Genomic DNA, 24,229 nt, shown 5'->3' on the forward strand with positions numbered 1-24,229 from the left:
AAGGCGAAATAGTGTAAACGGGGCTCAATTGTGTATTTTTCGCGAGCGGTTTTGCGACAAGGGCGCTTCGGAGGATCGGCGATGCCGGCTCAGCATCGTGTTGTCTTGGCCAAAGGCAATGGATAATGGCATTGTCTATCAGCCCAACCCTAACACAAACACATCAAAACCTACTCAAAATTGTGGATATTGGGCCCGCCTGTTAAAAAAAAACACTGTTCTAGCTGATGACAGTTACTAAATATCGGTTCGAAGCAGCCTACAGGAAGGCCCTCATAGCGACACATCATAATTGTATAATTTCTTCAGCTGGTTCCTTTCCTCCATTCACTAACACATATGTTTACTCTTTTCTTTCCCACACAGAGCCAAATGTGGTGAGCAATCTCACGGCGTCTAAAGTCACCACATCATCTGTGACTCTGCATTGGAACGCACCAAGTGGACCAATAGATTATTATTTAGTTGAGTGGAGTGTACAGAGAAGCACAGACAGAAGAACTAATGAGACTTTCTATGTAATCACTGATCTCATGCCTGCAACCAAATATGAAATTCATGTCAGTGCTGTTACTGGAGGCATAAAAAGCGAACTTGTCTTCTTGACTGTACTTACCGGTATGTACGATCACAAAATCTGTCCTCTTATTAATCATCCACACAGACAGTACACAATAACACTATGTATTTTCCTGAATTTATCTGATATCAATAATATAATCAGTAATTGCACAAACACATTACATAGGGAACTTCTATCTAACCCAGAAAAATGAACAGAAAATTATAATTCCATTAAAAAAATAACATTTGCTGTTCATTCAAACTACTTATTTAAAATGAGCTGAAACAACACAATTTTTGAGTTTTGTTAGGGGGACAACCTAATTATTTTACATTCAAGGAACTTAAATGTGTAGGGTAAACCTGGTTAAACTTGATTCCTTTATGTTGTCCCAACACAAAATCCCAGCATTTTTTTACTGGGTGTATTTTATACCAGTGTATAATATGTAATGGAATAATATGGAATCATATAAAATGGAATTAGTGGTGACTGAATTACTTTATATTAACATATTCAATACTTTTGCCATATTCAGATGTAGAAGCAGGGCCCACCAGCACTAACAACACTGGGATGATTGTTGGCATAGTTCTGACCCTGATCTGTCTCATCGCCGCCATCATTTTATTTGTCTTTTTCTATTCAAGAAGGTGAGTTTTCTGTATCATCAGAGAAGTGATAATTGAATAAATCTATTGAAAGGTATCAAATACTGTTTGCTTTTATACATAGTTTCAGTTTGTCATAGAGCTATGAAAATAAATAAATAAATAAATAAATATATATATATATATATATATATATATATATATATATATATTTTTTTTTTTTAAATAATAAAAACCAAAACGTCTTCAACCAAACCTCTGTATGTCTGTCTTACCGATTACTTTTTGATATTTATCTTACATTGCATTAGAGTATGATTAAATACTTTTTAATCCTTTATATTTTATTAAGCAGTTGTCCTTTGAAATACTTAAGTTCAATTTTAAATCACTTCAAATTTTTGTTAAATATATTTAATATATTTTTTAGTATGTCGAGGATAATACATTTCATACCACTGACTGTAAATACAGAATAATACAAATGTATTTTATTATTACCTTTATAACTCTGTTTCAGACAATCCAAAAAACAATATCCCGACATCCCTGTTCACATGATTCGGTAACTATGTTTGATATGTTTATATTTGAATTTGTAGTTGATAAACTAGAAATTGTGTTAATGTTAATCATTAACACTTATTTTTTTTCCATTTGCAGTGATCAAACGTGAGTAAATTTGATTATGAATCCACATATATATAATAAATATTATAATATTTTCTATGTAATTGTTTTATTCTTCACGCTTTATTTTATGATATACAGCAAGAATGCTTTGAAAGTAGAAGATTATGAAGAGTATTTTAAACGGAACAGTGCTGATTCCAACTGTGGATTTGCTGAGGAGTATGAGGTATTTTTAACGTCATTTTAATATAATCAATATTTTCTGTAGTAATATTATTAATTAAGCATATGGCTAACTACATAGTTTAATTTATACATTCGGACAGTGTTTTCAAAGTCATGACTAAAGTGCTGTGCTGTTGCAGGAGTTAAAATCTGTTGGAACACAACAGTCAAAGGCTGCTGCCCTGGCTATTGAAAACAAGGCAAAGAACCGCTACTCCAATGTTTTACCTTGTGAGTATCCTGACTATTGCATATTGTACTAAAAAGTGCTAATATCTTTTAAGAATCACAAGCCTCACTCTGATTGGCTGGATGCTTTGAAACTTTGTAAATCTATGAATTGAATGAAGACACTATCAACAAGTCTATCTTTTTCTTTTTTTTTTTGAAAATGATAAAAATTTGATTTTGGTGGTAATAGTTGCTTCTGGTATGTGTGACAAACCATGAACTGGCCACAAGGTCTTGGGCACCCAAGGTTTAAAGGCTATACTATTTGTATTTTAATTATTGTAATGGAAGAAATCCATCACAGATCATGTATGTCAGGAGTTTTCAAACATTTTAACTCACCACCCCCAAAAAATATCAATGCCAGTGTCTCATGACCCCACAACATCATCGAAGGTGGTTATATATATGCACACTCACCAACAATAGGCCTATATTAATGTAAGCATATTGACAATACAAAAACGGCAACTGTTTAACAAGCAAATATTTTATACTAATTTATTAATTTACCTCACCTAATTAGATAGATGGGCACAATGTTTGGTGCACAGCAAGTCTATTCTTGATTTAATTTTCGGGATCATTACCAAAATCAAGTTTGACATGGTGCCATAAAATTGATTTGCTGCAACTGATGGGCTTGCAATGCAGATAACCTAATGCACATGTGTCAAACTCAGTTCCTGGAGAGCCACAGCTCTGCGCAGTTTAGTTCCAACCCTAATTAAACACACATAATCAAGCTAATTTGAGTCCTTCAGGCTTGTTTGAAACCTAGAGGGAAATGTGTTGGAGCAGGGTTGGAACTAAACTGTGCAGGGCTGCGGCCCTCCAGGAAGAGAGTTTGACACCCCTGATCTAAAGTAATCACCCTATGGGGTCTCAATATAATGGAAAAATCCAAAAGGCTTTAGGATTGGATTTTTATTTGCCTGCTTTGGTTGTTTTTGTTGTAAATATTAACTACTATAGATTTTTGTTCTTTTAATTATGAACAAAATGATTCCTATAGTTTAATAAAATGTGTTTGATTTTTGTAAATCAGAAAGCGAACCCTCCACATCTCTACTTTGGAGGTCTACTAATCCTAACCATACTTTACCATGGGTATACTTAAACTTAACCAGCAGCTAGCTCTCTGCAACTCTCACATGTTCACCCCCTGAAGCTAAGCAGTGTAGTGCCCAATCAGAACATGGATGGGAGACCACATGGGGAAGCTAGGTGGTGTTAGTGAGGCCAGCAGAGGGCACTCAACCTGCGGTCTGTGTGGGTCCTTACGCCCCAGTATAGTTAAGGGGACTGAGGTACTGACTTGTTAAAAAAATCCCAGGATGTCCTTCAAAAAAAAGTAGGGGTTTAACCCCAACATCCTGGCCAAATTTGCACCCAAGTTTCAAGGGCTATACTATTTGTATTTTAATTATTGTACTGGAAGAAATGGCATCATGTATGTCAGGGGTGTTCAAACATCAGGGTTTTCCTACAAATTAGCTAGTGTGTGGTGTGCGGACTGGCGCAATATGGCAGCCGTTTCGTCATCCAGGTGGATGCTACACACTGGTGGTGAATGAGGAGATTCCCCCCAATGTGTAAAATGCTTTGAGTGTCTAGAAAAGCGCTATATAAAAGGAATTATTATTATTATTATTAATTAACCATGGGTTATCATCATTTTAAACACTGCTTTTAATTCAAAATAAAGGCATGTTTCACACCTGTAATTTGGAATATGTTAGCACCGCATTTTACCCATGGTTATGAAACCCCTTTCAGTCCAGAGTTTGTGTGTGTGAAACGCAGCTGTGTTTGCTTGTTGTACTGAATGCTTAGCAACAGAGACAGCCAATCAGAAATTGAGCAGCGAGGTTTACATCACATAATGATACTCATTAAGTTGTGTAAACAGTAGCCAGTGAGAGGTAACATTAAATAAAAACTTTAAAAGTAAGAAATGTCAAAAGACAGTTTTCTGCTCTTTGTCCATTCTGTGACAATGACGATGTAAATGTGCAGATAAGCATGTTAAATCAGGTTTTAGGGATGTACAATGTGAAACATCTGTTAATGACCACCCAGGATTATTTATTAACCCCAGGTATAGTATGAGCAGTGTGAGAGTGATTACAGATAGCCACATAATCTATCTGTCAAGGAATTAGGATATCCCAAGTTTAACAATTTCTAGTTTGAAAACCACTATTGTTGCAAACAAAGTTCTGGTTCATCACAATGGTGTTTCTTGGTGGAAATGATCTTACATGTTCTACAGGATTAGTTTGAAGTATGTGTTGAAGAGTTTATAGTGTTGCCCTGACTTCTAGATTCACTAGATTTCAATCTATTTGGGTATCTATCGGATGTTGTAAATATCCGCATATAAGGCAGGTGATCATAATGATTTGACTCATCATTGGCTCATCATATGAGTACAGAGATTATCTGTCAAATTAATATCCAAAGAACAATATATGAGATACAAAAATAGATTTTAAAAATATGTTTGGGCTTGTTACTAATCCATAACCACTGTTTTCTACTAATCGCATGATACTCGTGTAGGGTCCAGCGAGTTGGTCCAATGACGGTATCCAATGGTGGATGAAGGTTCACTGCATGTTCGGTCTTTCCAGTGCACAATGTTGATTTATATTAAACTTAACTCATATCTGACTCCAATTTTAGTATGAGATGGTTTAGAATATTAATATGTTTATCCTCGTTTTATCTGACTCCAATTATAAAACATTGATAAGATTATTTTGTTTCCTTTCACATTATTTTAGATTATGATTGAATATTCTCTTCGGTTCATCATTTTATGTTATTCTCGTTCATTGGGATCTCTATAACATCCTGAATCTTGTACCGGCCGAGTATACAATTTCTTAAGCACAAGCATGTCAGTCTTGGTCACTAAACAGGGGCGATTGACCGCTATCCTAAAAAGGCAGAACCCTACTTACTCAGATTAGGATATTTTTTATGCGGTCCCCATAGGTCTGCTACCTCCTAAATCAGACAGAGCTATTTAGTCATATAACGATCATTACTATAGAATTAAGCAGACCAGTCGTACTTAAACTAGTAGTAACTTTGAATAATCACTATACTATCTAAATAGTATTAAAAGTTTATCGGGTGAAGGACTATCCCCTTAGATATCCTTTTACAGCCTAAGTATACATGAATAAATGCCAATTTGTTAGTCGGAGCTCTAGAGACATCGTGTAACGTGCCGCAATGCTCCGTCTACCGTGTTCTAGTCCGCTACTAACCTGAACAGGGGCTTGTGGTGCTATGAAATTACCACAATCTACTAAAGATAATAACACGAACTCTGTTTGAATCATTCAAAACATAACAATTTATTAGTCAGGTAAATGTATTATGCCAATTCAATCAGTCAATTCATAAATGATCAATACAAAACATCAAATTATCAAAGATAAATCCAAGATGAAAAAGATGCATTCCTGACTTTGAAATATACATAACATGGGGCAGACCCCATGTTATGGGCTGATCTGGTTAGGCAGAATCGCCCTGAGTCCTTCTTAGGCCTTACCTTAAATAATCCAAGAATTCCCTCAAGGAAGGGGGTGTGAATGTATAACAAAAGGCATTCACACTTAGTGTCACACCCCTCACAGTGGATCAAAAGATGCCTGAAGTTATATATTTATTGTTCTGATTATGTCTATTTCTGAGAGAATGAGACCATTGTACCAATCGCACTGAGACATTTCAAATGATATCAAACATGATAGTTAAAGTCAGTTTGGTTAATTCTAGAACATTCAAACATTGAAATGACCATATGTGTGAGTTGGGGGGATGAAGCAGACTCAGATGCAAATGCAGCAGGAACTGGTTTTTCCCGCATTCCCCTTGCTGAGTTGTGAAGTTACCAGTCTCTGTTTTCAGCTCATGTTTTGAATTGTCAAAGACATCAGAATATTTGCAATATTTCAATTCTTACAGATAACCCCCATTTGATCCCGTGGGTCAGATATAAATGTGTCCATGGGGTCACTATGTATCCTTGTTGAGGTCGTTCAGGGGCAATTCAAGACAGTCTCTGCAGCATTATCAGTTGTAAGTCGTGTTCAGCAGGTAGCTAAACAGGTCCAGGCTCGTTTTCACCTCTTTTGATGAGCCTGACCCGAATGCACTGCTCATTCAGTCCATACAGGCCTTCATAGCTTCCACTGTGTCCTTCCCCTGACAAAAGTGTCCACGTCGTGTGGGCTTCTCATAGTCTGCTTCTTCTGATGAATCTGGTTATCTCCAGATATGCAGACATCGGCATGTGGGGGTCTACAGTGTGTATACACTGCCTTCTCTCGGACACCTAAACAGCAACTTGATGGCTCAGCGATTGAACAGTTATGAACTTGTGTCATTCTGCATTGGAGAAAGTCATGAGGTTAAGCATAAAATATATGATCAAAACATAAAAGTCAGCAAGTGCGAGTCGTACAACTGGTCTCAGGTCTCTTTCAATCTGTTTAAATGGTCCAATCAAAAACAGATAAGTCTTTGTCACCACTGAGATAGGGTATAATGATAGGGAGAATATTAAATATTCTTGGTTTGAATTACTCAAGGTAAAGCTATCAAAAGGTCAGTGCAACTTATTAAAACAGTATAACAGGCAGTATGCATCATAAAACATATCATCATGACAATACATTCAAATAAATGACATTCATTTTCAAAATGAAAAAAACGTGAAGATATTTGTCATACATGATAGTAATCACATTATTTAACCATAATTATGAAGGTATATCTATAATAATGTGTGTGTTTGTGTGTGTATGTTGTGTGGTGTGTGTGTGTGTGTGTGTGTGTGTGTGTGTGTGTGTGTGTGTGTGTGTGTGTGTGTGTGTGTGTGTGTGTGTGTGTGTGTGTGTGTGTGTGTGTGTGTGTGTGTGTTTATGTGCGTGTGGGGGGGCTTGAACACAATTGATGGTATTTGTCAAATTTAAATGTCCTAGTGATTATTAGAAGTGTCCTCACTTCGGTTTAATTTTAATCACTTTAGCACTTATACCTGTTATTGGTGATAGATTGGAAAACCAGGGGCCCTCTGGTTTGTCAACCATCCTCATAACAGTCAGTGTATCTATCCTTAAATTTATCGGCAAATTCGCCTTTATTGAAGTTTTATACCATCAATTTGTTGTAAAAGCCATGCAAATGTGTAATTTCTTTTCAGCTGACAGAGGGTGTCAGAGGGTGTTTGTTGTCTCGTCTGTCATCAGATTAATTATTCTGTTCTATGTGTGTGAGGCTAATGTGTTTTGTTTGTATAAACATGGACAAACGATCTCAATTAAGGAGATTTGGCTCCTGGGTCTTTGAAGACTAAGGTGTTATCTATGTGCCTGGGTTTACCTGTGGCTGTGTGTCAGTGTAATGCTCCGAACAATGGTAATCAACTTTTATAATTGTGTTGCAAAATTTTAGTCCTGTCTTAGCAGGGAGCCAGCATAAGAATGTGAACATGAGGTGTGTTCCGGCTCAAATTGATTCCATATAATATCTTTTACGGAGCATGTTAAGGTGCAATGTTCAAAGCTGGATCTGCAGGTGAGGTGTTAGCACCACAGGGGTTCTTGCTTTGAGATGCAAGATGGAAGACTTTTGGCCTCTCAGGTTATGGCTTAACCTTTTGTTGCCCTCATTTGTATTTGTTTGATGTGGACCGGATCTGGAGTGTTCTTTGTTATTGGTCCGCCTAAGATGAGAACAAAAGCAGAGAGAACCATTTTTAGAATTTTCATCAGTTTCAAATTCAATCATGTGGAATTAATGTTAATGCATCATCTTGCAATATTAATTCTGGAAGCCACATGATGTTGCTGGTCAGATGTGAATTGCTGTTGTTGATTTCAGCATATTGTGAGTGTGTAACACCTGTTTATACAGTCTGCTGTATTCTGAGCATTATCTCCCAGTTCCGCTGGGGACATTTTTCTGAATCAATCAATGATTTTTCATTAATTTCAGTTCACAATCTAATGGGCCAATACCCATAGTTAATTTTTTGCTCTCATTAACAGTCAGATTTGTTGGCAGAAATCATTTCACCCTTTTGGTGTTCTCTGCTTAACGGTTGTCATTTTATGGTGTGACTCACAGATTCTTAGATCTTTTGACCCATAAAAACTTTGGTAACTCTGAATGTTATCATATCCATCCCCCTTTCATTATTTTTCTGGTGAGTTTAACTCTCTGATCAAATTTTAATTGTAGGTGGTGTTTTTCAGCGAGGATTTTATTGGTTTACAATCAGTTATGCTATAGTAGTTCTGTCAGTGTTTTCATTAAGCATAAAGAAAGCAAACCTCCTCAAGATGAAAGATGTTTCATCTTTAGTCTTTAGTGCCATGATTGGCGATTATAATATAATGTTCATTATTGTTTATTCCTAATGTAATTATATTATATTAAAATAGTAAATATTAAAATTTAATTATATCTGGTCTCTGGAGAGTGTTTTTAGAACAACAGTGCATTTTAGCTTAATGCTTTTATCTTGTGATCAGGGCTGTGTTTGCTTGTAAGTTGCATGGAGAACAAAAGGGTCAGCAAAGGCTTATGGCCAAATGGAAGAATGTAATTGTTTTATGCAAATACAGCAAACACATTCTGAGCATCTTATTATCACTGAGGTGAGATTTCTCTGCTCTCTGTCAGGACATTTGAATATGAAAAGGTTTGAGCAATTAGGAGGTCTAAGGGCTGATTTAAAGTTAAAATCTTAGAATTTCTTTTATATTTAGTCTGTTTTGAGATTAAATTAAAGTATAGTGGATATTTTACACTGTAAACCCTAATGCTGTAACTAAATAATTGAATTGAGCTCTATTAACTTAAATCCTTAAAATTCGTTTATCTTAATTAACCTTAATGAGTATTCAGAACTTTTTCTTATTTTTGAGTTTGAAAAAATGTAATCTTTAAAAAATGCTATCAAAATGTATGAGCTGGGTGACTAAGTATTTAAAGTTTGGAAAAATTAAAATAATTAAGTTAATTGCAATTAAAATGTATAAGTTGAGTAACTTGGGTATTTTAAGTTAGTTGAAGTGTCTTGCATGAGTATAACAAACTCAAAACTTAATGTTTCTGTTCACTTAAAATAGATAATTTCATAACTTAAAAAATTTGACATAACTGATTGCCTCAAATTTTTTTTGAGTTTTGTCAACTTATTCGGGATTACAGTGTAGTTGATCAGCATCATATTTGAATTTATCACCATTAAATTTAAATGGCAAATTTCTGATTTGTAAAGGCAGAGTTTTCATTAAAGCCTATTTGTCTTTTTTGCAATCAAATCATTCTGTTCTGCTCACCTTTATTTTTCACATGCAAATGCCTTTAAACAGACTGTTGTTATTAATCCAATTTAAAAGTTTACAATTGTTTTTAAATCTTAAACCATTTTTTCCTGTTTTCCTTTTTTTCAATTTTTCTCTTTTTTATAAAACAGTAGATTTAAAACAATGGATAGTTTTTGATTTAAACTTTTAGGATCTAATTTATAACTCTCCACTGAGTTCCAGAATATAATTTGGATGATGTTATTCCAATTTTAAGCTTCAACTCTTGCTGCCTAGCAGACAAAGAGATTTCAGAGCAAGGGATGGCATTTATCTATACTGCTGCTATCAGGTCCCTGATAATCAAAGTGGTTTTGTCTAATTCTCAACCCCACCGGATAACGCATTCCGGTCTAACATTTTTGAGCATTTCCGACTCATTCTATCAATGTGTTTATATAGGGTGCATCCAGCTTTCCCTCAACATTTCTAATAGGCAAAGAAGAATTGACTTACCACAGCAGCTGAAGATAGAATAGAAGATCCAAACCTCTTGGTTGATATAAATCCATTTTGTGCTGGAAAGACGTAACTCGCCTGAGTTGGGAGATCACGGAGATGGGTCACCATTTTGTAGGGTCCAGCGAGTTGGTCCAATGACGGTATCCAATGGTGGATGAAGGTTCACTGCATGTTCGGTCTTTCCAGTGCACAATGTTGATTTATATTAAACTTAACTCATATCTGACTCCAATTTTAGTATGAGATGGTTTAGAATATTAATATGTTTATCCTCGTTTTATCTGACTCCAATTATAAAACATTGATAAGATTATTTTGTTTCCTTTCACATTATTTTAGATTATGATTGAATATTCTCTTCGGTTCATCATTTTATGTTATTCTCGTTCATTGGGATCTCTATAACATCCTGAATCTTGTACCGGCCGAGTATACAATTTCTTAAGCACAAGCATGTCAGTCTTGGTCACTAAACAGGGGCGATTGACCGCTATCCTAAAAAGGCAGAACCCTACTTACTCAGATTAGGATATTTTTTATGCGGTCCCCATAGGTCTGCTACCTCCTAAATCAGACAGAGCTATTTAGTCATATAACGATCATTACTATAGAATTAAGCAGACCAGTCGTACTTAAACTAGTAGTAACTTTGAATAATCACTATACTATCTAAATAGTATTAAAAGTTTATCGGGTGAAGGACTATCCCCTTAGATATCCTTTTACAGCCTAAGTATACATGAATAAATGCCAATTTGTTAGTCGGAGCTCTAGAGACATCGTGTAACGTGCCGCAATGCTCCGTCTACCGTGTTCTAGTCCGCTACTAACCTGAACAGGGGCTTGTGGTGCTATGAAATTACCACAATCTACTAAAGATAATAACACGAACTCTGTTTGAATCATTCAAAACATAACAATTTATTAGTCAGGTAAATGTATTATGCCAATTCAATCAGTCAATTCATAAATGATCAATACAAAACATCAAATTATCAAAGATAAATCCAAGATGAAAAAGATGCATTCCTGACTTTGAAATATACATAACATGGGGCAGACCCCATGTTATGGGCTGATCTGGTTAGGCAGAATCGCCCTGAGTCCTTCTTAGGCCTTACCTTAAATAATCCAAGAATTCCCTCAAGGAAGGGGGTGTGAATGTATAACAAAAGGCATTCACACTTAGTGTCACACCCCTCACAGTGGATCAAAAGATGCCTGAAGTTATATATTTATTGTTCTGATTATGTCTATTTCTGAGAGAATGAGACCATTGTACCAATCGCACTGAGACATTTCAAATGATATCAAACATGATAGTTAAAGTCAGTTTGGTTAATTCTAGAACATTCAAACATTGAAATGACCATATGTGTGAGTTGGGGGGATGAAGCAGACTCAGATGCAAATGCAGCAGGAACTGGTTTTTCCCGCATTCCCCTTGCTGAGTTGTGAAGTTACCAGTCTCTGTTTTCAGCTCATGTTTTGAATTGTCAAAGACATCAGAATATTTGCAATATTTCAATTCTTACACTCGTTTTCTTAAGATGATGCTTCAAGAGTTAAACTATCAATGTGCGGCAGCCCCTTTGATGACTACATTAATGCCAACCATGTCCCTGTGAGTATATATACACAAAAGGGAAATTTCAGGATGGCACAAGACTTTTATGTATTGTATCAATCATTGTCCTTAATGCTTTTTTTTTTTTTTTTTTTTGTGGTCAGGGCTACAATTCAAGAAAAGAGTTCATAGCTGCTCAGGGTCCATTGCCCGTCACGCTGAATGAATTCTGGAGAATGATCTGGGAGAAGAATGTCTACACTATAGTGATGCTGACCAAATGCAACGAGATGGGACGGGTGAGCTAAAATTGTAACTGGTCAAATTTTAAGAGGTCAAATGTCAAAACAGAGTAATGCTAATAAGCAATATGTGCCATTTTCAATAGGTTAAATGTGAAAAGTACTGGCCATCTGCGACTAGTCATTATAATAACATCTCTGTGACAACCACCTCAGAGATAGAACTGGATGACTGGACCATTAGAGACTTCAGAATTAAAAATGTAAAGCAACACTTCCTGATATTCGTCCTAATGTTGTTGTATTTAAATCAATAGCATTTGTTAAAAATATTCCTTATAATGCTATAGGTGAAAACAGCAGAAACTCGCTATGTACGCCAGTTCCACTTCACAGCGTGGCCAGATCATGGAGTTCCGGAAACCACTGAGATTCTTATCGATTTTAGACACCTGGTGAGAGAACATATGGACCAGTACTCACGCCACTCTCCGACTGTGGTGCATTGCAGGTGACTGTGGTCTTTATAATCAAATATCCATATATTTATAATACAGTGCACACATCATATATTAAATTGACCTCTTTATTAGACTCATCAAGTTATTTGACTTTTCTTTTTCAGTGCTGGTGTGGGAAGAACAGGGACCTTCATTGCCATTGACCACCTGAGCTTCCAGATTGAAAGAGACAGCATGGTGGACATCTACGGAATTGTTCATGATATGCGCATGCACAGGGCTCTCATGGTGCAGACTGAGGTATGGGACTTACAGCAACATATATAACCTCATTTGAAGCTCAAGCATCCTCCATTGCTTCTGTAACCATGATACAGACCTGAAGGGTGCACACACTTCATGTCTCGATGTTCTCACACCTAAGAGTATTTCTTCGATAAGCATCTAAAAGCCGCTCATGGCATTGCAGTCCTTCCCTTTGGGGTATCTCCGTCCACATGGGTTTTATGAACTTGTGGGGGGTGCCCTGGTGCCACTTAGACTCATAGGCATCGGCATGATTAAGAATAATTTTAGCTCAGTTTACAGATCAGTTGATTATACACAGAGACACCTTGACCTGTTGGGATTTCGGGTCTACAGAGAAAGGAGCATACTCTCTCCCGAGCAGAGCATCTCTTATCTTGGTATGAAGGTGGACTCAATCTCCATGACAGTGTACCTTACCAAGGACCACGCTGGGCAATGCCGGCCTGTCTGAAGCTATTTGAAAGGAAAACAGGGATTGCACCAAGTTTTTTCAGAGGCTCCTGGTGAATATGACATCCGTAGTCATGTTCACTGCTCAGATTGTTCCATATGAGATCACTTCAGAGATGGCTTCATGATTGGATACCCAGATGGGCATGGTGAATGAGGACACACCGGGTGACCATGACCAGGCTGTGTCACCACACCTTCTGTCCCTGTAGGGGCTGGAGGGCTATGTGCAATGAGCATGCAGTTGCAGGTTCTAATAGCGAACATAGGCTGCATTGGTATATTAACTGAATGAAGCTGTGGCAAGATTTCTAACTCTCCACCAAAACCAGTTGGTACTGGTGTGGGAGCACATGCTGTTCTGAACCAAGCATATATAACCAAAAGCATAAATCAACCGTATGGGCGGTAAACGTTTCCAACAAGCTTGAGAAGAGCTTGGTGTGGTATTTTGGTATTTGGTACAGCAAGGTATTTTGGAGGAGCCCTGGTCGTCTTGTTGACTCACAGCTGACCCTAGGACTTGAGGTAATATCCATTTTCCCCAGTCAGCCTGCTTGCACAGATTTTGTGCGAGGTCAGGGAGGATGAGAACAAGGTTTTCTGTTATGCCACTCCGGCCCAAACAGACGAGGGTTTCCAAGCTCACAGTCCTCAAGATGGCACTCCCTGGCACATTCCCCTGAGTATAAGGGTTGCTCCTAGCACCTGTGGAACTTTACATGTGGCCCATATACTGTTGCAGAAGACTTAGGTGACTTACCGCCAACATTGGTTGACAAAGTTAATCAGGCTAGAGCCCCTTTAATTAGGTGTACCTACACCCTAGAGAGAAGTCTATTCATTGAACGGTTCACTTCATGTTAGAAGACCCCCGAACATACCAGATCATCCTTGTGCTTTTCTTCCGTCAGGAAAAGCTGAATTAGAGGTTGTCACACCCTTCACACTAAAGGTCTATCAAGAGGGCCTGAAATTCAGAACAGGTTACTCTCACGTTATCCTGGTACCCTGGCTCGGCTATGAGGTTCCTACCACCCTCTTAAAAGACCAAGTAGTGAACCTGTAAATGCTGCCTGTGGAGGAGGCTGTGTTCTGTTCATGCTATGCATCCTTATATGGTTTTATGGTGGTTGGTAGAAGGTAGGCAAACAGAGGTTGGCTCACAGCTCACAGGTTAGTAAATGCCATCTCCTCGCATTCTCATGTCATGGCGAGCCATGTCCCCTGTGAGTGAGAGAGTATTTAACAAGGAGTGTTGCCCTCCTGGTTGTTAGCATGACACGCCTCTCTAGCAGACATCTGTAGAGTTGTGGGCTGGGCAACACCTACACTTTCATGAGATTTTAAAACCTTCTGGTGAAGCCGGTTTCCTCTCAATTTTTGGGTAATGCCAGCTTAGAGAAAGCAAGGTTCAGTGTTGAAAATGCTTGCTGCATCATTTTCTTTACCTTCCTTCGAGGCCCCCAACATCTCAGCGCAGGAGCCGAATACTTGTCCATTACATTGTCTAGTTGTCTAGTAGTTTTTTGGGGATTGGTGCCGTCTATGAGCATCCCTACTCGGTCAGCCACAGTGGAGTTCCCCTTACAGGCTTGACCGGTGTCGTGCCCATAAACTAACACTCTTGCTCATATGTAGGTTAGGGCTAACCCATATTTGCATATTGTCACACTGTCTCCCCACTGGGGTAGAAAATTGCCTTCACAGCACCCTCCCACTTCAGGACTGGGCTGATATCTCATTGTACTGCCATTATAAAAAATCCCTTGCCTACAGTAGCTATCGGTTACCAGCTGAATGCTAGTGTGATTGGCTCCTCAGTGGGTAATGCCATGGTCACACTGCATTTTTCACCCCATAAACTTCCAATCATACAAATGCAAGTGCGACAGCCTGGAAACGCAAGCTTGGGTGACAAGTTTCGCAGTTTGTTTCATTGGAGAGTTCAAGCTTGGTGAACTAAACTGCATAACATGGCTGCATGAGACCAATCGAAGATCAAAACATGACCTCTCTTTACAAAAATTTAAAACATGGACCAATGGCTTACTTTTTTAATATCTAACCATCTTATTTAATCCATCCCCCTTTCGCAGCACCAAACAACAGAATTTTGCATGCTCAAACTCTAGTGTGACCACGGCATAAGTCTGACAGGAGCTCCTCCTGGTGCTGCTTATTTACTCAGCTGATTGTAATGGCCCATTTCCGCTGAGTGGTACAGTACGGTTCCTTATGCTTTTATGGGCGTATCCACTGTCAAAAGGTACCTAAAAGCGAACGTACCATACCACTTTTTTGGGTACCCTTTCTAAATGGTACCTAGCACAACAAAAGGGTACCAAAAGACGGAGCAAGACACGCAACTGATTGTTATTGGTTTACAGAGATACATCTCTCACTTGTGCACAAGCCAGGAGAATGAAAACAAAGGAAGTGTCATTTTTAAATGAATATCCGAGACATTACACCATGTTGATGAACAGCTAAAGCCTGATTTATACTTCTGCGTCAAGTGACCGGCGTAACCCACGACGCATGCAACGCGCGTGGCTGTGCATTTATATTTCTGCGCGCTGTCTCTGTTGGTCGCATGAACACTTCCAAAACGCTAGTTGTCAATGAGGTGTAAATGTTCCTCTGTGTCGAGTTTCTTCGCTGCTTTTTTGCTTTTCCTGAACACTTCTGGGATGTACAAGTGGCTCAAACTCGCTCATTTTGAGGCAGGAACCGGCAGACATGCAACAACTTTAACTATGAGGTAAACACAAAACAAAACTTTCCATCCGGAGCTCCTTCACAGGACTCCACACTTGTAAGCAATCGCTCCGTCAGGCTCGCACCATCCACGCGGCTCTCGGTCCCGCCCAGACTCGTCAGCGCTACCAAGCCGACCAATCACAGAGCTTTTGCTATGCATCGTTGCGACGTGTAGTTACAGTTTTTGAGAGGTGCACGTCAGCAACGCCGATGGCCACGGCGAAGAACTATGCGTTAGCGCCGTAGTATACGCCGGCGTTTGACGCAGAAGTATGAATCAGCCTTAAGAAGGAGAGCAGAATCTACCCTGTCGTTGTTTTCAAGGCAGTCTAAAGCGTGAGTGGTTTCGCTTTCTCGCATGCTTTCGTTGGTCATCTATATTCGAAATAACAAACTTTGAGCTGATGATAATAAAGTGTGGGTGATTATTATATTACTTCTGACATTCAATCCTATCAGAAATGAACAAACGTTACTATTATGAAGTCGGAATGACTAAATTATTTTCTAACAATAGGTTATATGCGATGGCAAAGATTAAAGACACAGATGAGAGGTTTGCACTGACTGTGGCCTATATGTCGCATGTTGTTTTTAAACCCAAAGAAGGGCTAAATGTATGCTGTGTGTAGTTTTTCTGTATTTGGTAACATATCGGAGACTGTAAGGGTCTGTATGTGTTCATTTATATTGCATTTATTTTATATAATTGCAGACTATTTCGCACATCATTGATCTGCAGTTAAAATCAAATCATGTTCATAGAAAGCTTAGCGATGAACATTTTTACACAAGTATTTATGTGTATAAGGCATCTGTTTTATGAGAAGTGCTACTCATATAATATGTGAACGACCCGTACATCTTTACTTTGACATTTCATTGAGCGAGAATGACTAAAGCTTAAAATGGTCGTATAACATTGGTATCCTTTTGGCAGTAGAATTGCATGCCTGATAAAGGTGACCCGTACCGTACCATTTTCTTACACCTCAGAGGGATTGGTCATCTGGCAATTCCCCATAATGTTGTTTCAACATTATGTCTCCATTCCCTCCTTAAAAGAACAAAGATTACGGCAACAACCGAGACATTTGCTTAAAGGAGGACACATGTGTAGAAAACTCAAATAGTATGCTTATGTTTTCTTGTTCTTTCTGCTTTTTGTCAATAGGACCAGTATGTTTACCTCCACCAGTGTGCGTATGACCTCATTCGATCAAGAACTGGGACTAACGTGGATTTAATTTACCAGAACGCAGCAGCACTCCAAGTCTATCAGAATGTTAAATTAACAAAGTCCTAAATAGACATCCACAAGATATCCTTCATCAAATGATCAAAATTGTGAAATGAATGTTTTATTGCACAATACTCAATACATTTGAGTAAAATTTTAATTATAATATTTTTTAAATGCTACACTGGAATAATGCAGCCATTTTATTTGTTAACAATTTTGAAATATACACTGAATAATGTGTAATATATATTTTTTTTAACTCAGTCAAGATATTTATTTTTTTTACCGTGACATGTCCTAATGGAATATTTGTCACAATTTATTAGACATGTTATATATACTGCAATATCAAATGACTGTACATTTTAGTTCTGCCATGATTTTATTTGCTGGGTTGCATTAATTAGTCCATGTTTAATAAAATGTTTATGTTTTGACATATTTTAAGAAGAATTTGCAATATATTATTTAATCTTTTAGCCTAGAAACATTTTTTCTTTCACTTGAAAGCATTCCCAACATGTCAATGCACAATCTAATGAACAATAACTACAAATAAAGAATGTATGACTTATTTGGTACATTAAATTATTAGTTCATTAGATGTAGTTAATTTGTTTATCATTTGCTGTGTTCTGCAAAGCTGCTTTAGATGAACTGGGCATTTGCTTGAGATGTGTAATTTTATTTAAATTGCATTTTATTACTAATACTTATTTACTTGATAATACTTAGTATAACAATCCTGCTAACTGCACGTTTAGTTAACAGCAATCACACCTGCAACTGTACCACTGTTATGTTTTTTTGATTGCGCTAATTTTAATGTTAATGCATTTCTATGATCAACACTTGCAATAGAATATCAAATTTTATTTGAACAATATTGCACTAGAATATATTTGCTTTTACACTTGCCGCTTAAAATGATATTTATTTAGGATCTGTTTCTTGCATTTGCCTCTATATTTGTGTGTATGTATGTATGTTATTTATAAAGCTAATTGCATATCTGTTGAATTATACACTCTTTGGGAAGTCTCTAATACATGCTGGAAATGATATCAAATAAAGTAATAATCACATCAATACTAGCCTGTTCTTTTTTTCTCTAAAAGATACAATTCTGACATGTTTTTATGTTGGGTTAAATAGGCTGAATGGTAGCTTCTCAATAGCTTTTGATGACATTAATGTGAAATATGACTCTGATTTTATTTTTTTAAAGTTGTTTTTAATAAAAGACCTGGGGTCTGTTCTTCGAACCTTGCTTAGATAATCTAAGATGATTTGGCAGATCCTGGTTCTTTTAATCTTGATAACTGATTTGGTTCTTCAAACAAGTTTACGAATAAGATTAAAATGTCTGGATGAACTGATCTGAGATTGCTGCATGTGTTGCGAAGGAATGATCTAGCGATCCACGAAATCATGATCAGGAATGCATTGATCTGGAAGATGAAGGGGCAGCTGAAGTCTGGTACGTGTAGGATGGGAGATGACGATAGTGCCGTCTTCAGTGTCTGGAATGCCTTTTCTGCTGCCGGTTTCCAGACAATCCTGTTGTGCGATCTCTTCTTTGTGTGGACTGGCCACGGATGAGAAGTTGGGGATAAAAACATCTGTAGTAGCCTACTAACCCCCAATAGGTACCCAAGTCTTTGTGGATGGCCAGGGGTTCCTTCTTTACAGTCACTAGTTTATTTCACTGCAGTTGGATGAGACACCAACCAATGATGTAACCCAGATACTTTGCCTCCGCCAATCCTAGGTGACACTTCTGGGGGTTAGCTGTGAGTCCAGCCCACTGTAACTCCAACAGCACCCTCTGCCGTAGGGTAAGATTGTCCTCCAAAGACCTCGAGTGGATCATGACATCGTCCAGGTAGGCTACCACATAAGCTTCATGGGGGCAGAGTAGGATGTCTATTAGACTCTAGAACATTGCAGAAGCCCCATGGAGCCCAAAGGTAATGACTCTGTGCTGCCAGTGGTGGCCAGGGGTCGAGAAGGCAGTCTTTTCTTTGGTGAATGAAGTGACAGGTACATGCCAATACCCCTTTGTAAGGTCCAAGTAGCTGATTTACAGGGCTCCACTAAGCAGGTGGAGTAGTTCATCCACCAGAGGTATTGAAAACCCTGACAATGCTGGACGCTTTGGTGGGACCGACAAGAAAGAAAGTTCAGAAAACAGGAGCTTTCTGGACAGGTTGGAGGCAGAATATCTGTTTACTTATGTAAAAGACATACCTTTTTGTGGATCTAATGTGGCTATAACCAAGGAGTACAACATTAGACAACACTATGAAACAAAACACTAAGACAAGTACAAACACCTGGACATGGCTCCAAGGCACCGAATAGATGGGCAGGGTCTACAGACTACAGATGAAAAAAATCAAGGCACACATTGACGTACCAGTTCCACAGAAGGATTCTGAATTAAGGTCCATCTTAGGATTACTTGATTATTATGTAAAGTTTGACGCTAACTTTTCAACCTTGCTGCATCCTTTACACCAGCTCTTGCAAGCAGACACAAAGTGGATTTGGTCACCAAGTTGTGAAGAGGCTTTCAAAGCCTGCAAACAACACCTCTTAGATAGTAAATGTCCTGCACATTATGATCTAGTGAAACCTTTTAGACATGCTTGTGATGCCTCTCCTTATGGAGTTGGTGCAGTAATTTCTCACATTTTACCCTCTGGAGTAGAGCAGTCAATTGCATTTGCGTCACAGACTCTGACATCAAGTGAGTGTAATTATGCTCAAATAGAAAAGGAAGATTTAAGCATAATTATTAGTGTAAAGAAAGTCCATAAGTATCTGTATGGTAAAAAGGTTTGTATTATTGACCGATCCCAAACCATTTTTGGCCATATTAGCAATTTCAACTCTGGCTGCATTAAGAATGCAACTGTGAGCGTTATTTCTTTTAGCTTATGACTATAACAGACAGTACCATAGTTCCTGTGACCACGAGAATACAGATGCATTATCATTCCTTCCGTGCAAACAGGGCTCTTCTGAGGAGGAGAATGAGAGGGTATTTTTGGTTTCTTTTGTTGATGAACTGCCCGTCTCAGCAAAAGACATTGCAGAAGAGTCATGACCCTATCCTGTCAAAGGTCCGAGATCTCACATTGTGGGGTTGGCCAAAGTTTGTACCCAATCCAGACCTGAAACCTTTGAAAGGAAAGATCAGTTGTCCTCAGATCAAGGATGTGTTCTTTGGGGATCATGGGTGGTTATAACACCTATGTAAAAGAGAAGACTGCTCTTTGGTTTACATGAGGGCCATCCAGAAGTCACATGAATGAAGGCTCTGTCAAGAAGATTTTCTAGTGGCCTGGTTTAGATCAGGAGATTCAGGCATTTGTACTGTAAGTCAGTGTGCATCAATGTGATCACATTGAATAGTCCCTCAACAGCTCCTTTACACCCATGGTTATGGGCCAAAGCACCGTGGGAGAGAATACATGTGGACTATGCTGATGTAAACAAGCAGCATTTCTCGGTGGTGATAGACAATCATTCTAAATAGATTTAAATCTTACCTTCTAAGCTGGCAACTGCTGAAAAGACTGCAAACCTTCTCAGAAATCTGATTGCATCATATGGCCAACCCAAAGTCCTGATTTCTGACAGTAGTCCACAATTTACTGTACCTGAGTTAAAATTATTTCTTGAGGAAAGTGAAGTGTGTCATTCTGTCATCACCATACCATCCAGCTTTAAATGGTGCAGCAGAAAGGGCTGTGCAAATTTATAAGAAGGCATGGAGTGGAATGCAGTCTAAGGCCCCGTTTACACTAGTGCGTTTTAGTTTTAAAACGGCGTTGTAGAATGAAAACGATCCGCGTCCACACTCGCGTTTTACCCAGCATTTCTGAACAGCTCTCCGTCCACACCAAAACGCTGAAAACGCACATCACTTGACCACACAGACGCTCTCGGGCAAGCGCTGCAGCCCATCTACCCAGATGAGAGCTCTGCTTGTCGGACTGCTCATCAAGCATCTCCCGCTGGATCTAATCTCACTATATTTGCTAAACGTGATATTTCATTCATGTTGTTGTCTTTAACTAACGACATAGGCCAATTCCCTGACTTTGGTCATTGGAATCTATTAAGTTATTTGTTCACGGGTAACATGTTTTGGTTAAGCGCAAAGTTAATGATTAATCCAGGTACATTGACTGATCGCTTGCCTTTATTTCCTACAATGTATAAACTTATTGTATGTTATACTTTTATAATTATCGATTATTAAAACTGATATTCAGCAAAAGAGAGGGTGCGTTTCGTATTTTCACTGAAATTGAAAGGAGGCAGTTGTTATCGGCTCCGTTTTGTTATAAATATCCACACAGTGAAGATGACGCTCATATATGCAGCACGACGCCTCAACATTTCTGCTGTCTGTTAAGTTGCTAATATTAAAAAGAAAATAGGCAGTTCCTTAAATCATGTTTACATTTTATTGTTGAGAAAGTGAAACAACGTAGCCAAGGTGATGTGAATGAAGTTATAAAGTACACTGTTTCCTTTGAAGATTTACCCGTGTCCTCGGTATGTTTTCCATATCAAACTGAGAAGGGGGAGACTGCAGCCTTGATCAAACTTGCGAAGTCTTAACTTACAAGAAGAGGATGCGTGACTGAACTGTGTGTGGGCTACTTAATATCGAGGAAAAGCCCCAATCAGATAGGCGAACGTTTGCAGCCCCGCCTCCGTTTTCAGATGTCTCCGTCTTTCCCCATCCACACTGAGACGGAGCAGCAGCGTTTCAGAATGAAAACGGCCTCTCCAGCGTTTTCAAAAAGCTCCGTTTTCGGCACTCGAGAACTCCGGCGTAGTGTGGACGGATGGCGTAACCTTAGCAAAACTTATGCGTTTTCAAACTAAAACGCACTAGTGTAAAAGGGGCCTAAGTCCTTGTGAACTGCTAGCTCACTTGTTGTTAACATACATAAATACTCAACACACAGTCATGGAGCGTAGTCCTGCAGAGTTGTTCCTAAAGCCTGATGTTTCAGATGTTGTATTCAAGCACCTTTAACTTCAAAAGGAGAGTGCATGATAAAAAGTCCAAGTCACTCCGCACATTCAGTTTACGAGACAGGTTGTTAGTCCGACACTTCAGACATCCTAAGAAGCTTTGGATCCCAGGAACGATATTGAAGTGAAGGGGACCCCTGACTTGCTGTACTGAAATGGGACATCAGCAAGTTACAGAACATGTGGACCACCTGTTACCATCAATTTCTTCAGAAAGGCAAAACAAAGGGATTTCAGATGATCTCTTTGATCCTCTGCCAATTCAGAAAGCTGGGAGATCAAACCCACAAGTTCATCCCGATCAGTTACCAGAAGTGATACCTGAACCATGTTAACCCACAATGCAAAGGAAACCACCACAAAGGCTTAACCTTTAGGTATGAGTTAGGAGTTAAATACTTCTAAAATAAATATATGAAGTTCATGTTTTAACATTTATATTAGGTTAGATCAATGTTATAAGTGTCACCAAATAAGGCATTTCTATGTTGAGTTAAAGTCTAAAGACAGAGGAGTGTGGTATCTCAGTGTACGTGTATGACGGTGTTCTAAAGGAGCGTGTGCTCTTGTCTGTGCTCTTGTCTGTATCCACACTGTAATCAGGAAGTGAGAATAAACAGTAAAGACAGCCTTGTCTGAATCCCCTATGAAAATACTATAGTAACTAATACGTCTCGCAGGAGACAGTTTCACCAATGAACACCTTCACTCGATCCTGAGAAATTCCTCATCTCACAGCTTAAGTGCAGACATTGAGGAACCAGCATCCAAGAAGAGATGCCACATATCTAACTTAGACACAACAAAGTAGAGCAGTATCACAAACTGAGCTATAATTAACATTTTCTTTGTGCACTTTTTCTTGCTACTCCCAGAAATGGGCTTGAATGGTTTCATGTTTATTGATATTTTTATTAGTTTTATATATTTTTATTAGTTAATTGGTTTATTATTTTTTCTTTTTATATTTATTAATAGCCTGTGGAAAAAGTATAATCAACATTTAATTCAAAAAGCTGCAATTGCAAATAATTTAAACTTTATTTAAAGAGCCCCTATTATATATTTTAAAATGTCATATTTAGGTTTTGGGGGCTCCTACAACAGGCTGAAATGCATACGGTCAAAAACACTTTCATTGTCTTATAAAATACGTTTATTTTTACCTATTTATCCTAATGATTCCCATATGAATCGTTCATCAATTAATAACAACTACGTTCAGCGTGAGACAGAGAAATTCCCGCCATAGCTTATCAGCAATTTTGTACTCAGAGTGCAGAGTGTATGCGCAGCCCAATGCAGAATGATGGATTAATTGATTTGAATGCCACTCATAAACATTTAATTTATTTCTCATTGAATAAATTCAATTACTGCAGATCCTACTGAAACAACACCTTAGCCCAGGTGCACTCCACTTCACTATGTGCTAGACAGATTTTGATGCCGTCTAAAATATTTAGAGCTCACTTAACCAATGCTCAGTTGGCTAACTTATTTTCAGAAAGCAGCCCTGCTTGTAATGGTTGCAAACATTCACCTGCTGACCATTTGCATATGTTTTAGACGTGCCCACAGCTCTCCGGCTCATACAATTCTTTTTGTTTTAACTGTGTGCACCTATTCTTTGATTTTATGGTTAAGTACATCTAATGTACTTCATTTGGTATTAATATATTTATTTGTGTTGTTATGTTTATTGAGTTAAAAAACGAGGGGGTAGGAAATGGACAATATATTACAGTTTAAATCTCTCATCTTGTAAACTTGTTTTGTCATACAAAACATTAACAAAATATAGAAAAAAATGTATTTAAATTTTTCAGCAACTTTTGGTGTGCCCTTTTTGATTTTGTATGAATTCAACAAATTAGCTACTATCTCATTCATGCACTTTAGTACAATTTGCTTGTCCCCAATGTTGGTTGGGTTCAGGAACAGGGTTGGATGCCACACCTCCTTTTTAAAACCGTGTATATTTTCATACAACTGAACTCGTACGA

At 38.1% G+C, this 24,229-nt stretch overlaps 2 protein-coding genes across 51 annotated transcripts in view; one reads left to right on the forward strand and one right to left on the reverse strand.

The window, feature by feature from the left end:
- The window catches only part of ptprjb.1 (protein tyrosine phosphatase receptor type Jb, tandem duplicate 1), a 227,501-nt gene extending 209,250 nt beyond the window's left edge, over positions 1–18,251 (forward strand). For all 50 annotated transcript variants that reach the window (XM_087312325.1, XM_087312326.1, XM_087312329.1 and 47 more), the window contains 11 exons: positions 367–618; positions 1,104–1,218; positions 1,697–1,741; positions 1,948–2,035; positions 2,175–2,265; positions 11,678–11,751; positions 11,859–11,993; positions 12,083–12,199; positions 12,287–12,447; positions 12,562–12,697; positions 17,094–18,251. In XM_087312325.1, the coding sequence (XP_087168451.1) occupies positions 367–618; positions 1,104–1,218; positions 1,697–1,741; positions 1,948–2,035; positions 2,175–2,265; positions 11,678–11,751; positions 11,859–11,993; positions 12,083–12,199; positions 12,287–12,447; positions 12,562–12,697; positions 17,094–17,225 (1,346 nt within the window). In that variant the 3' untranslated portion in view covers positions 17,226–18,251. The remainder of the gene's footprint in view (positions 1–366; positions 619–1,103; positions 1,219–1,696; positions 1,742–1,947; positions 2,036–2,174; positions 2,266–11,677; positions 11,752–11,858; positions 11,994–12,082; positions 12,200–12,286; positions 12,448–12,561; positions 12,698–17,093) is intronic.
- The window catches only part of LOC147830877 (uncharacterized), a 187,132-nt gene that overhangs the window by 36,917 nt on the left and 125,986 nt on the right, over positions 1–24,229 (reverse strand). The window lies entirely within an intron of this gene.

This window comes from Danio rerio, chromosome 25, assembly GCF_052040795.2.
Source record: "Danio rerio strain M-AB ecotype USA chromosome 25, GRCz13ab, whole genome shotgun sequence".
NCBI lineage: Eukaryota > Metazoa > Chordata > Actinopteri > Cypriniformes > Danionidae > Danio > Danio rerio.